Source organism: Toxoplasma gondii, chromosome XII (genome assembly GCF_000006565.2).
Source record: "Toxoplasma gondii ME49 chromosome XII, whole genome shotgun sequence".
Classification (NCBI taxonomy): domain Eukaryota; phylum Apicomplexa; class Conoidasida; order Eucoccidiorida; family Sarcocystidae; genus Toxoplasma; species Toxoplasma gondii.
In genome coordinates, this window is record NC_031480.1 from 298,588 (window position 1) to 312,334 (window position 13,747).

The 13,747-nt window shown below is 51.0% G+C and overlaps 2 protein-coding genes across 2 annotated transcripts; both read right to left on the minus strand.

Annotated features, from left to right (window-relative positions):
* Positions 1-236: 236 nt before the first annotated feature.
* TGME49_299980 (hypothetical protein) lies at positions 237-6,072 on the minus strand. The gene is made up of 5 exons (XM_018782372.1): positions 5,882-6,072; positions 3,890-5,514; positions 2,636-3,245; positions 1,904-1,972; positions 237-1,210 (listed from the first exon to the last, which is right to left on the minus strand). Exons 2-5 carry the CDS (start codon positions 4,263-4,265, stop codon positions 1,198-1,200), a joined length of 1,068 nt encoding a protein of 355 aa, XP_018635208.1. The 5' UTR covers positions 4,266-5,514; positions 5,882-6,072; the 3' UTR covers positions 237-1,197.
* Positions 5,726-11,759, minus strand: TGME49_299970 (tetratricopeptide repeat-containing protein). Its single transcript, XM_002371679.2, has 3 exons — positions 10,491-11,759; positions 8,123-8,993; positions 5,726-7,647 (listed from the first exon to the last, which is right to left on the minus strand). The coding sequence occupies exons 1-3, from the start codon at positions 10,688-10,690 to the stop codon at positions 7,447-7,449; spliced, it is 1,272 nt and encodes a 423-aa protein (XP_002371720.1). The 5' UTR covers positions 10,691-11,759; the 3' UTR covers positions 5,726-7,446.
* Positions 11,760-13,747: the final 1,988 nt, after the last annotated feature.

Sequence of the window (13,747 nt, forward strand, 5' to 3'; positions counted from 1 at the left end):
ACTGAGTGCTCCTCACAGAATCCCAACACTACGAAGTAGCTAGCAACGTGAAGATCAGGTTTGTGCAGCTTGTACACACACAAGTTGGCTTTTTTACATATATACGCTGGATTTTTGAGCCGGGTCTCCCTCTTGCGGGGCACTTTGGTACTGCGGCAACTGCAGAGCCGTCCCTTGATTCTGTTTTCTTTCCAAGTCCGTGAGCGGACACAGGAAGAACTTGTGTCTGTCGTTGATGACACAGCGCTCGTCAGTTACTCTGGAAAACATGGTTTTACAAAGTTGAAGAACGCTACACGAATCTCATCTGTAAGTGGAGATTCGCAGAAACCTGACCGTCGGAAGTCGAAAAAAAGGAGAGACAAAAAGTTCCGCCACAAGACACGGCTTGCCCCAAGTTCCCTGTCGCTGTGTGGTTTTACACACGCGCATGCAGACAGACATACCAAAACAAAAGGAATCAAGAGGTCGCTACGTGAACCGTTCTGGAAAGACACGAGCGCACACACACTTCTGCAGTCGACTCGCAGCCTTCTCGGCGTTTTTCTGTGTCTCCCGAAAAGCTTTTTGCCTACGGGCAAACCTGCCACCCTTTCTGGAAGGCACCGGTGGTCAAGTCGCGTTGTTGTCAGTCGCCGCCGAAACAGCCATCTCTTCCCTATACAGTAAAGTGAAGCGTGTAAACCGTGAAGTACATTTCACACGACACCCTTGACTTCACTACTGTTCGGATAGCAAAGTCGTTTTTAAAAATCCAGTTTCTAAAACGCTCTGCAAACCGACCGAAACCTGTTTTCACCCCCTCTCTCTATGCGCCGAAAGCTTCTGTGTGAGTGCAGAAACGAATCCTGCATGCGCCTGCGTCTTCTGACAAGGGCAAAGGCCGGTTGAACTGCCCACAGGCAACGTGCTCGCTATCTCCAGTGTTCTCTGCGAGCCTAGACCGGTTTTTTGCCGTCTCGACTTCGTAGTTTCGAGGGTGCGCGAGGCCGCTTCGGCAACGTCGTGTTTCCCCCGTTCCATCCTTTTCTTTCGCGCTATGAAAACGTCCTTCTTCCCCTCCGACACTCTACTCGGGGGGCTGCTCAGAATTCGCTCGCAATTTTGCATGCACCACAGAAATAGTTCCACAGACCCCGCAACGAACCAAGCGCTTGTCGCTCGGAGTCAAGTTCGTCGTTAAACACCTTGCACAGATCATGCCGAGAACCTGAAAACAGGAAAACGGTTCCCAGTTCGGGACACCGGCGCACACCACCCACGAGAAGCAGGTATCTCTCGCTGAAAAAGAGCGACGCTGCATGCAGCAGCCGAGAAACATGCATCCGCTCACAGCTGCTATCTGTTGGAAAGTTGTGGCTGCGTCGAAAGGGCATCGCCACCCAGCGGACAACGTAAAGTGCATGCACCACACCACAAAAACGCTGTAGCCCAAACGCCGCTCCGCGGGGGGCAATGACAATTTAAACTTTCCGAAGAATCGACGACCACAAACTGCCGACGGAACGGTCGCAATCCTCACGTGACCAACGCCGACAGCCAGTAGGGTCCTGACCCTTGAGACAAATGCACAGCAATAGAATTGTTGACCTCGATGCATGTACGCGCATGCGCGTGCATATGAAAGAGATAGAGAGATACGCATGGACGAATACGTAGGGGCAGCAAAGGAGAAAGGGAATAGAGATAGAGCACACGTGTATATGCATGCAGCTCTGAAGGGATACAGAGAGAACGAAAAGAGAAACATAACGTATACAGCAATGTAACAAGGTTACGACAGGGAACAGAAGACGAGAGAAACATGTCGACTAATATGCACCCCAAGAAAAAGAGATTTTTCGGGGAGTCTCGGCCCTTGGCACACGAGAAAAGTGGACTGGTTTGCTTCCAAGCACCTTACCTCTCCGCCTGCATGCACTCCGTCTTCCCCGCGTCGCAGAACCTGGTTGATCGCTGAGCATCGGCAGCACTGCCGACAACAGCCACACCGCAAACAAGACAAATCCACGAATTGCATGCACAGACCTGCATACGGAAATTTATGCTAGCAACTGCATGCAGATACATACACGGCCGCGCGCGTCGCCTTAGAGGAGTCCCGAATCATGGATCCTATCGTCTGGTGACTCTCTCTCCTGGCCAGTAGAAGGATCTCGAAATGGCGAAAGCGATGCGATGCACCCAGAATAATAAACGTTTGCGAGTACCACATTCACCTGGCGAGTTTCCTTCATAGGATGAGCACAAGAATCGTGATATACAGCGTGGATCTGCAGAACCACCGCGTGTGTACAAGCTGTGCAAAAGTCAAGACATTCACGGTGGAAGTTCCTTTCTGCTGCTGAAAAGGCTCCCGGATCCTTCGAGCCGACGAGCATCATTCTCAAGAATATGTCTCTTCACACACGATGGAACATGTTTTCGCCACAAGGGGATTTTGAATCTGCAAAGGTCATCGTGCGTTACGCGTCGTTCGCGTTCTCGAACTCCCGAATAGGCACGTAGAAATTCTACAAAATATGGAAAAAACACGCTGGAAATTCTGCGGGAGCAAACGCCAATTTCTTAAGACATTCACTCTCACCACATCAGAAATCTACAGCGAAACGAGTCTTTTGAGGGAGGAAAGTACCTGTACGAATCGGCTTCCAGGATCGAACTCCATAAGCTGTTCGCATCGACGGCATCGAATCCGAAGAGAACTCGTCGCCGAGTCGTCATCAAACTCAAGTGACTCTTTCCTCTCTTCGTTTCCATCTTCTCCTTCGACTGCTCCTTCGCTTCCATCTTCTCCTTCGACTGCTCCTTCGTTTCCACCTTCTCCTTCGACTGCTCCTTCGTTTCCATCGTTTCCTTCGACTGCTCCTTCGCTTCCATCTTCTCCGTCGACTGCTCCTTCGCTTCCATCTTCTCCTTCATCTTCGCCGTCATTTCTTCTAGGTCGCCGTGTGTGAGGTTTCCTGTGTCTGCCTCGGGAGTTCGTCTCTGTCGTGCTCGAGGCCGGGGGCAGGCGAGGCGAGAGAGCAGAGTCGCGGCTTGCGGTGTCGAGACAGTTAGCGTCGAGCGAAAGCTGCGGCAACTGTTCGTAAGACTTTCGCAGAAAATCTCCTTCAGGCTCAATCCAGCTGCGCTCCTGCATCCAGTCTCCGCTTGTCTCCGCCATTTTGCGTCCTCCGCATGCAACGCGAGTGCTCTACGCGTTAAGGGAGAACAGAACAGTTCGCGCAGAACAGAGACGCGACCTGCGGGGGCAGGAAGCATCGACTTCTGAATCAGTTGATAAAAAAACAAGACATGCGTCCGGACGTCCACATACCTGATACTTGCACTACAGGACACCCACAAATGCATATAGATACATGCCTATCTTTATATATATATATATATGCTATTGAAGCGAGTGGATATAGTGTGTATATATGTATATACGTTTCAAGATTCATATGCCTGTGAGTGGCTCAGCAGAGAAGAAGAGAAGATCGAGAAAAGCTTGTGGGTTTAGCAAAGATTTGGTGCGGGCAGAGAGCGCGACTTCGTGGGAAGATGAGTTCGCATGCACATTGGCAAGGTCGCCCGGGGAGCAGCAGAAAGCATGCAGAAGAAGAGCGAGAAGAACTTGGAGAAATGTCACTTTCCTCCTGCTCCATCTTTCGCTCAAAGGTCGGATACTCGTCTCGACGAGATCTTCTTGCGGTGAAGCTTCGCATGTTCGACGAGCGAAGAGCGAATTTCAGAAGAGACACACACACCAGGTCCCCAAGAAGGTGGAGAACCAAGAGCGCTGAGCGCCCGCTGAAAGTGCCTCGTCTGCCTGCTTCTTGCCGCGAGAAGAAAGCAGACTCGTTTGAAGAGCCGCCGAGACGAGAGCAGCAGAACTTGGACGCACCGGCGAAAACCGGCGAACGGAGAATTGAGAGCGAGGTCCCGTCCGGCAGAAAAGGAACTGCGAGGTTTACAGCCACCACTTTTGATCGCGAGAAGGCGCTCGTGGAAAGACAACGCATAACTTCAGAAACTAAAAGGAAAATCGAACGTGGAAAGTCTTTACGCAGCCGCGGAGACACCGGAGCAAAGTGGAGCCACGGAGCTCTCGCAGAGAAAAGAAGAAGTGGAACGACTTCTTCTAACTCGTTTTCCAGACGCGATTCCGGTCCTCTAAAATCGCGGACGAAGTGAAAAGCACCGACGTTTGCAGCTGCGTCCAGACCGGAAACAGCAAGCGCAGAGACGCGCGTCGAATCCGCAGAAGCTGCGCGTTGCATGCGCACACTGGAGGCAACCGGGCATGAGACGCGCGAAAAAACGTGCTTTTTGCCGTTTCTGGGAGACCACGAAATTAAAACGTGAGAAGCTCGCGTCCTTTGTCATCACCGGCTATCCAGCGCGCGCCTTGACACCGTCGTTGTAGAATTTCGCGCGAGCATGCGGATAAAAAGGCTGGACGAGTCTTCCACTGTGTCTCCTGGCTCATTGCAGCTTTACAGCTCGCTGTAGCACCTGTTTTATTCCTAACGTGCAGAGGTAACAGCCTTCAACCGCTATGTTTGTAAGTTGGTGTTCTGTTTAGAAGAAAATCTCCCCTTCACTTCGGGATTTGCGAGGAAAAGGTTCCTTGGTGCACACGCAACAGAGACCTTCAGCCGTTTACACGCACGTAGCTCTCTCTCTAGAAAGAGAAGTTTCTGTTTAGTCGACTCGCGTTCTGCAGTTTCGCAATTTCGTGTCGCGCGAAGCACCTGTGTACAGACAATGCAAAACGAAGTCGGAAGATCCTCTTGGAAGGTGCAGCGACCGCGCGTGAGAGAAACGGAACTCCTTACAAGCAAAACTTCAGGCTCTCAGTACGGTGGTCCTGACCATGCGAGCATCTGAAAAGCCGGTTCTTCACGTCACTCTTGAGAAAACGAGACAGAGCAGGAATGTGTGCATCCGCCTGCAGCGTGACCGATGTGGACTCAAACTTCAACTGTCGAGGGTTTGTGTTTAACATTTTAGCTGACTTTTACAGAGTGCTTCTCGCGATTAGCTCCGATGACTCGACCAGAAAACTGCAGGCGAAGCACTTCACCCTTTTCTTTGTTCTACCTGCTATGGTCAATGAAAGAGAACGACCCCCGGGTTGCGCGCTTAGGAAGTATCGAAGTGGGGACAGGGAGGGGAGATCAAAACTTTTGACTTAAACGCCGTATTTTGTAGGTGTTCAATAAAAACAGTGATCAAGTGTTCACTAAATACATTTGTGACTCGCGAGTGATTGACTCTCCCTCGTTTCACAAAACAGCTAGTACGGGCTGATGCCAGATCGCTACCTAAGGAAATGCTTTTCTCGCCGCGCAGAACTACAGGAAGGAAAGAGGTCACTACGAGTTCTTTAGGATTTCATTTCTACCTCCCATAACCATTGGTTTCTACGATCTACTACGGGGACGCCAAAACGACTTTCTGGGGCGCCACATACATCAGGCACTGCCCTTTGCGGACAGACGTTCTACCTTTGGCACAGATGAGTTTCTGCGCTCCTAATCTACATGAATCAGTAATGCTTTTGAAGTTCATGGGCGTCTGCTCACAGCACTCCGGATTCGCTCGGCGCCTGGGAGAAGACGCGGTGCATGCGTAGTGCCGTCGACGAAGAAGCACCGTTTGTCAGTCTAAAGATATGTACCGAAGCATAGGGAATCTGGAAAGGGATTGAATTGGTTACCGGACTCTGCAATGAATCTGGGGAGACTAGAAAAGGTTGATCCTGTCGACGGCTACGCGGTCCATCGCATTTATCACAGTACTGCCAAGCACCGCAATCTCAACGAGTCCGCTGCCCCGGGAGTTCGTTTTTGCGTTTCTTAACTTTCGGAAGAGCGGAGAAGTGTCGGTTTACCTCCATTAACACTGTGATGCCTTACACGGACGCTTGCAAGCCAGAAAACCTCGAATTCCCAGTTGCAAAAGGGCAGTCGACAGAGCGACTTCCGCGCACTCTGACAAGTCCGGGTTTCCTCGAGTGCTCGCCCACCCCGCCCACAACCCACTTTTGCACAGACAAGTGCGCATTTCCTTTTTCCACCGAGAAAACACAAAAACCTGAAGAGCTTGCAGGCGAACCCACAAACACCATACGGGCCAAGTGTCATGACTGGCGAAAAGAACGTGTGCACCGCCCGATACGAAAAACAAATTGCAAGTGTCGGATGCGGGGCGCAGGTCTGACGAGTCAATCTGCAAAGTGAAATATCGTAGACTTTTAGTAAATCGTGGACGCTTCCCGCGCACATACAGTGCGGAACCACCCAGATGAGACACCAGGAAATTACGTCAACCGAGAGAAAGTGGACAACATTCAGCTAGACATGGCACAACGCCCAGAACCAAGCGCTCCTATCCCAGTAGATCACAATCGCCTACACACGATACATATTTATATGTATGCGTGTCACCAGGTGAAAGAAAGAGTGCATAGAATGCGTGTAAGCGTGTGTGTAGAGGTCGTCGCAGGCATTGTGCTGGTGTCATGAACCAGAACAGTGTGTGTAGGTGGAAGACCGGAAAGAGTGCTACAGTTCAGCGACGCACCCCGTGAGCAAAAGAAGCTTTCGGGACAAAGGAAAGGAACGAATTCACAATCCGCAACCCAGAAAAAACCCGTTTTTCTCGATTTCTTGACGTACGTGTGAAGACGCATGCGTACGACTATGCGTACTTGCCTCCACTCTACGGGTCATACAGTCGTACACAAACAGCACACATTTATCCTCGAAGTACGCTTCTTCACGTCAGGGTGTATGATTTACTTATGCACGCACAAAGGGAGGCGTATAACTGGAAGAGCATGTATACAAAGATATTTGCGTTAATGTATACCCATGTAAGTGCATCCACTTTCGTCTACTTTTGTTCACGAAACTCAAAAGACACGTGGGCTCACGAGAGCTTGTCCTCCTCCGGAAACCAGTGAGATCGCACGAACTTCCAGAACTTTCTCCAGCAACAAAGGACATGTATGCCAAGAGAAAACAAACATGTGCATGCAGACGTACATATCCACGCGAGTTGAGAGTTGAAACAGTCACAGGCACACGTACAGAGAGAACCCCACAATCCGTACATATACAGACATATATGTTTATCCCGTTGTACGCACATACTCACACATACATATCAAGTTACACGAATGTGTATCGGCCTGCATGAACGTATATGCGCCTTTGTAGCGTCTCAAATGGCCTTCCCTAATGCAAGCTGTTTTAGGAATCCCCAGTTTCCTAGACCTCTCTTTGCTCATCCCCCCGTTTTCCCCCTCTACCGTCTAGCGCGTCTTCTCTCCTTCGCTCTTCCTTTTTTTCTCCCTTTCAGCCGTCTTCTTGTCTTTCTTCTTCCCCGCGGTCGGTGATGTAGCGCAGAATCGTTTTCTTCCTCGCGCTGTTTACACCACTTTTGTGGAAAAAGTTACATGACAGTAGTGGCTTTTCTGAGCTTCGCCGCGCCGAACTGCGCGCCGGTTTCCTTCAGAATCTGTTGTTTCAGTTGATTCAGCTCTCGATTCGCACGGAAGTTCTGTGGATCCAGTTGAACGACGCGCTGCCTGTACATCAGCGCTTCCTCGAACCGACTGTCCATCTCGTAGCAGTGAGCAACCAGTGACAATACCTAAAAACAGTTCACACGCATACAGAGTATCTCTTCGAATATTAGCTACTCGGAGGGGCACAGTCGTGGATAGTTTGCACATGGGGTCGACTACACGAGCAACGCCGAAAAAGAAGAGGACTTCAAGCGACGGAGATAGAAATGTGTACAAAGTACAAACGCATGCAGAAAGTGCTGCATTTTGTGTCTGTTTTCCTGGAAAAAGTGAAGTTCCACACGAGCAGCAGAACTTCGCTGCACGTTCCACCTCTAGCTGTATCTCCATGAATGCAGCATCCGTTTGCTTTTACAATCCATCTACCGCGTCTGGTGGAAAAGTCGAGAACACACCTCAATGCAAGCAGGCGCTTCCACTGGAGTCCGTCCTCCTCTTCAGGAACTCCCTATTTGTCTCACTTTTTCCAGTTAGCCTTTCCCCTGTTCACCTCAAACTGCAGATCCTACACCCTTCCCCCTCTCGGGTGTCTGTACACACCTGGTCGTCTGCGGGTTCGAGAGTGGCGAGTTTCTGGAAGATGGAGCGCGCCTCGTCGCGGCTGTCTTCGCGGCGCATGAGGCAGGTCCCCAGGTTGAAGAGCGCCGGCTTATATTCGGGGTCGACTTGGAGGGCGCGTCGAAAGGCGAAGACGGCAGCTTCTTCCTGACCGAGGAGCTGCAGAACCACGCCTCTGCGGTAGATGAAGACCACTACTGCAGGAGCGAGGCTGATGGCTCGGTTGTAGTATCTGAGTGCGTCTTCTTTCTCACCTCTCGTGAGGTAAAGTTGTGCAATTTCGTCGCAAATCTTTGCAGTCAAGAGCGCGCCGCTTTCCTCCGTGGATGCAGCCGCAGCTTCGAGTGCGAGCGAGCTGGAGCTGCTCTGGAAGAAGCGTCCAGCGCCGAGACCCGAACGCGGGCAGTTGCTGTTGCCCTCCTGCTCCAACAGGGCAGGGGTGAGAGGCGGGAGACTCGGCAGCGAAGTAGATCCATCCTCGCTTTTCTCCGTCTTCATCTCAAACGAAACGTCCTGAAGCTCCTCAGACTGCAGGCGGGAGCTGCTGCCCCCTCCCACCGACAACGCTGTCGACGCGCTGCAGATCTCTGCCTTTGAGAAGGAAGCCTCCCTGTCGCAGTCGCCGCAGGTGCTCGCGGCTCTGCAGGACTCGCCTTCAGTTCCCCTTCCAGCTTCAGAGGTCTTGGGAAGCTTCTGGAGCTCTTGAGAGAGTTGCACGACTTCGACGCGCCGTCTGTGGGGGTTGTTCTGAGGACCGGACCCAGTCGGGAAATCCAGAGCTGCACTGTATGCATGCAGGGCGAGGTCGAAGTTCCGGTCTCGGTAGTAGCGCGCCGTCGCGAGGGCCTCGTCTCTGAAACGGAAAACGCATCAACGCAGCTGAAGATGGAAATAAGCAGATCCTGGCACAGGCAGGAAGGTGCGTGTAAATGGTCTGTGAGGAGTCGAGAGGGATTGGGGGGGGGGGTGGAGAAGGATCTGGCAGGAGGTCGTTCACGGCGGGAGGAGGTTGTAGACACTTGCATGTCGTCCGAGTTTCGGATGAGGTGAAACTTTTGTGAGAAGAGAAATCCAAGGAACTACAAAAAACGCGTTGCTCCAGCTGTCTCACATTGTAGACAGAGAGAAGGAAGGAAGAATGAGTCTTTCACAGAGCCAGGTATGGGGGAACGCATGGCGTTCCGGGGTTCTCGAGAAATCGCAGATTTTTCTAGAAGTGTGTTCCTAAACCCCCTCACTGGGACTGCTTTTTCGGCAGATAAAGACTCTCCCCAGGTCTCGGACTTCAATCTCGCATCTTCTTCGGCTTGGTGAGGATACCGAAGACGTTACCCAGTTCGCATGAAGTTATCGGGCGCAATCCCTGCGTTTGTTCTCCCGACACGAGGCATGTCACATCAGGAACCGAGAGACACCACCACGGTCTATCACACTGCCTCTCTCTCGCACGGTTACTTCCACCCCAAACGCGCCTTCTCGAGTCCGAGGAAAAAAGTTCCTTCTCTTTATTCTCTGTTTCGTCCTGCCTCTCAGCAGCTGCGCAGACTTCCGGTGTTCCCCCATGTCCCTGTCACTTTCGCGTCTGTGTCCTGGGCCCTCTGGAGCATCCAAATCCTTTCGACCTGTGTTGCCTAAACCGTGAGGAGAATCCCTGCTACTCTGCCTCCTAAACGGGTGGAGGGAACGCGCATGCCGTTCTGCCGTTCTCCCGCAAAGTTGTAGCAGAGACTCAGTTGTTTCCGTGACATCTTCTACAAAAAGGCGTTATCTTAGAGAGACCACCACAACAGACACGCGTGGAGAGGTCACCCTGCCAGGAGACGCGCCAGTTTCCGGCAGACCAGGCAGATGGTGAACTGCGAGCGAAAAAAAAGGTTCAGCTCACAGCGAACCTTTCGCCCTATAAGGTCCGTCTACACAAAAGTGTACAGAAACAGTAAATACTGCGACAGAGTATCTATATGAAACAATTCATGCATAGGATTGATATGTAGGCAGATAAAGACACTTAGGAAGACACAGAGGTAGAGATATGAATACAGATAGAAAGAGAGAGACAGGTGTAGATCGAACGGCATAGATACACAGATGTAGATAGTTATAGAGAGAGATGCAGAGAGGAATACAGAGAGATAGACAGGAACACAAAGATGCAGGCCGGTATAGGATACAGATAGAAAGGGATAGACAGACACAGACAAACACACAGAGATACAGACAGATAGTCACAAATAGATGTAGACAGATGTAGATAAACAGATGCAAAAGAGAGATAAACGCAGGCAGATGGACAATATCGATCGACAGAAATTGAGAGATAGTTTCTATACCGTCGTGAATTGGCGCCTACCGGGTTTTGAACTGCTCCATTTTCCGTCCATTCGACTGGCAACACATCATGCTGTATCGACTGTCGGAAGTCAAGGCGTGCGTTCTTGGGCATCCACAGAGAGAAGCGTCCGCATGCAAAGGCGAGTCTCCACCGGGACCTGTGCGCATGCTAGAGTAGCCGTAGTGTCGGCTCCGTGGACTCTGGACGGTGTTCCCCATTGCGAGAAGAAGTGCGCGTCTCGAAGACGACGCCTGGCACCAAAAAAATACTCCAATCGTACGCACTCCTGCGCGGGAAAAGCGCGCTGAGCGTTCTGAGCTGGCACCGCCAAGAAAACGAGAGAGGTTCTGTGGGTCTGCGACCGAAGTGGAACAAAGAGACCAAAAAGCTAGGTGTGTCGGGGAACGATAAGTTTACAGAGTAACGTGGTTTGAAGAAAGCGCGCTAGCAGTTGACTGCTGGCGGTTCTGTTCGGAGGAAGAGGTGAGGAATACACGGAATGAGGAAAGCGAAGAAGGCGAAAAAGAGGGGGAAAGCTTAGGGAAACAGGGAAACAAGGGTCAAGTTTCCTGGACTCTGGACTTCTCACTGACGGGAAAGTGCCGCACTCGTGGTCAGCCGCACGACCTCTCGACCTGCGAGTATCCAGCACGGGGAAGGACAGGGGGGGAAAAATCTCCGGACGAGGATGGAGAAAAATTCAGAGTTGCAAGAGCGTCCGTATAGGTCTTGAGTTTCCAGACGCGGAAGCGCGTACGCGAGAGAAATGTCGTTTGAACAGCTGCTACACGACACAGACACGAATTTGACGTTTCGCGGTCCTCGAGCGAACGAGAGCGCGCGAGCCGTCCTTTTGTGGAGTTCGCAGAAAGCGAAGACGGCAGAGTCGCCTCACAAAAAGTCTCGAAAAACTTGCGAAATGAATGACGGAAAACCGCACGTGAATCCTTGAGGTAGCGGCAACGCTCACGCGAGTCTGGCAACTGCAATTCACGTGCAGCGACGGATTGCTCACGTTGAGGCCAACAAAATGAAGAAAGGCAGCAAAAGACCGTCGTTTCCAGAGAACACCCTATGCAACTCTGAGTGGTTTCTCCACAGAAAATTAAATGCAACCGGAGGAGCGCAGGCAGAGTCGCATCTCCGGCCATGGACAAGCGCGCGCGGAGTGTGTCTGTTGCACGAGAATGGCCAACGGGTACGCGAACTTGTCTTTGTGCGCTGGACACCCACGTAGTCGTGTACTGTGAGTCAACTGCCGGGCTTCTTGGCGGGTTTACCGTCTCACCAGCGAATCAAAAGGTAGTGTGGTCTTTGAACGCGAGAGAAAACAGCCCCGCAAGCTCGCGTTTTTCCGTGCGGCTTCGCGCTCAAACGTGCAACAACAGCCATGATGCGTCGACGAATCGCGGTCTTCTGCGAAGAGGTACTTCGAAAGACCTGCATCGTCCAGGGTTTCGCACGAATAAACTGGGCCCACAACACCGAAAGAACGTCCAGAAACAACAAGGGAGTTATGCACCGAAGAGGGGAGCGAGAGCTGTCCCTGCAACGAGAAGGCACTATCCTTCCTTCCCGAGTTTGACCAAAGTGAGTAAGCACGCTACGGGGACGGACACTGTGGAGGAGCGAAGGGCTGAAAAAAGTGGCGTTGTGTAGAGCAAGACGCTGCAGGATGACGCCTCATTTGTGACATCTCCTCCTCAAACTCCTGTGTGGGTTGTGTGCGTATGCACATGTGCGTTTTGTATGAAGAACCGCCCCTAGATAACCTTACAGACAGGTCTCCTCGCTCCTTACAGTTTGGAATTAAAACGGTGGCAAACGCCTACGAAAGATTTCAAAGCTGTGCTCAAGCTCTCGCACCAGCTTGACTGCACTCGCTAAACAGTTCGATTGAGAAAGTTGCCGAACAAAGTTTCCGGACACCCTGAGTTGGCGAATCTACACATGGGAAGGAAACAAAGGATACCCCGATAGAGTCGGCGCTCTTCTGGGGACACATTCGAAACACTTATGGAAAGACACTACACAGCAGTCGTGAGGTTTCTCGGCGTGTCTTCCAAATTTATTGTTTTGATCGCGGGCGAGAATCGAAGACCATATCCGATGGAAAGAAGAACAAGTGTGGTTAGATGGTCGTATTTTCAATGTCGATGTCCTCATTTTACACGTACGCCTGCACACAAAGTATGTTAAGTTGTGCAGATCAGCTGATTCGAATAAAAGGGCAGCGGATTCACCACTACTTTCACCACCATTCATCTGAACTGTAGAAGGCAGGCCCAATGGGAACTCTAGAAACTGAACTCTAGATGTGAATGTCAGTTACCGGCACCAGGTGAAATAAAATGATATGGAAGAGCGTAAATCAGGCTTCCTCACACTCAACAGGACTCAGAGTTACCAAAGGAAATAAGTCGTTGGCTTTAAATAACCTTACCACTGCAGGGTGTGGATGATTACGTGTCCGTTCGTTGCCACCTTTAGCTGGATTCTCAGTGGGTGGGAACTTCTAGAGGCCTTCTTACACTCATTGTCTACAAATTATGTGACCTGACTCAGCGATAAACGTACCATCAGACCACTTGTGAAAACAAGATCTCGCAATCACTCCCCGACTGTGTATTTCCCATTCATGGTTGCCCCAAGCAGCTCGTGGAATTGTGAATTTCGTACCATTAACCGGCAAAGGTTTCGCAACTGTGATGCCACAACCAAAAAACAGCAAACCTCTTTCGACCGCCCCCGTAATCAGCGGCTATCAGTTTAGAGCATGGCACTAGATGATGTATTTTGTCTTGATAATCACCGTGCTAGTCCTTCACGTGAAATCCAGAGGAGGAGGTACTTAGCTGCAAGCTGGCATTTCTTGCTGACCAGCAAAAACCGATATGAAATAACAAAATGGTTCAATTGTCACTCAGATATGCGACAAAGCCTTCGGTTCCGCCAGCTCCGCATTTAATGTAGGAAGACGTGTATCACCGCAGAAAAAGCCCCACAATGGAGAGCTGAATTTCAATCCGTCAGATCGTCTACAGTTCCCTGCGGGAAACAGAAAAACAGTGATGTATTTGTTTTGCCGCGCAATCCTATAAACTTTTCGTCATTGTTCATATGTCATTGACGTGTTGGTGACGTGAATAACAGCAAACCACCGGTTTCAGACGAGTACTCCCTACGCTATTCCTGTTGCATCTGCGGAACTAACAGTGGTAAAAAAGTGAGATCGAACGGACTGGGTTGAGCAGCGGGGAAAATTCTGTGCTGAC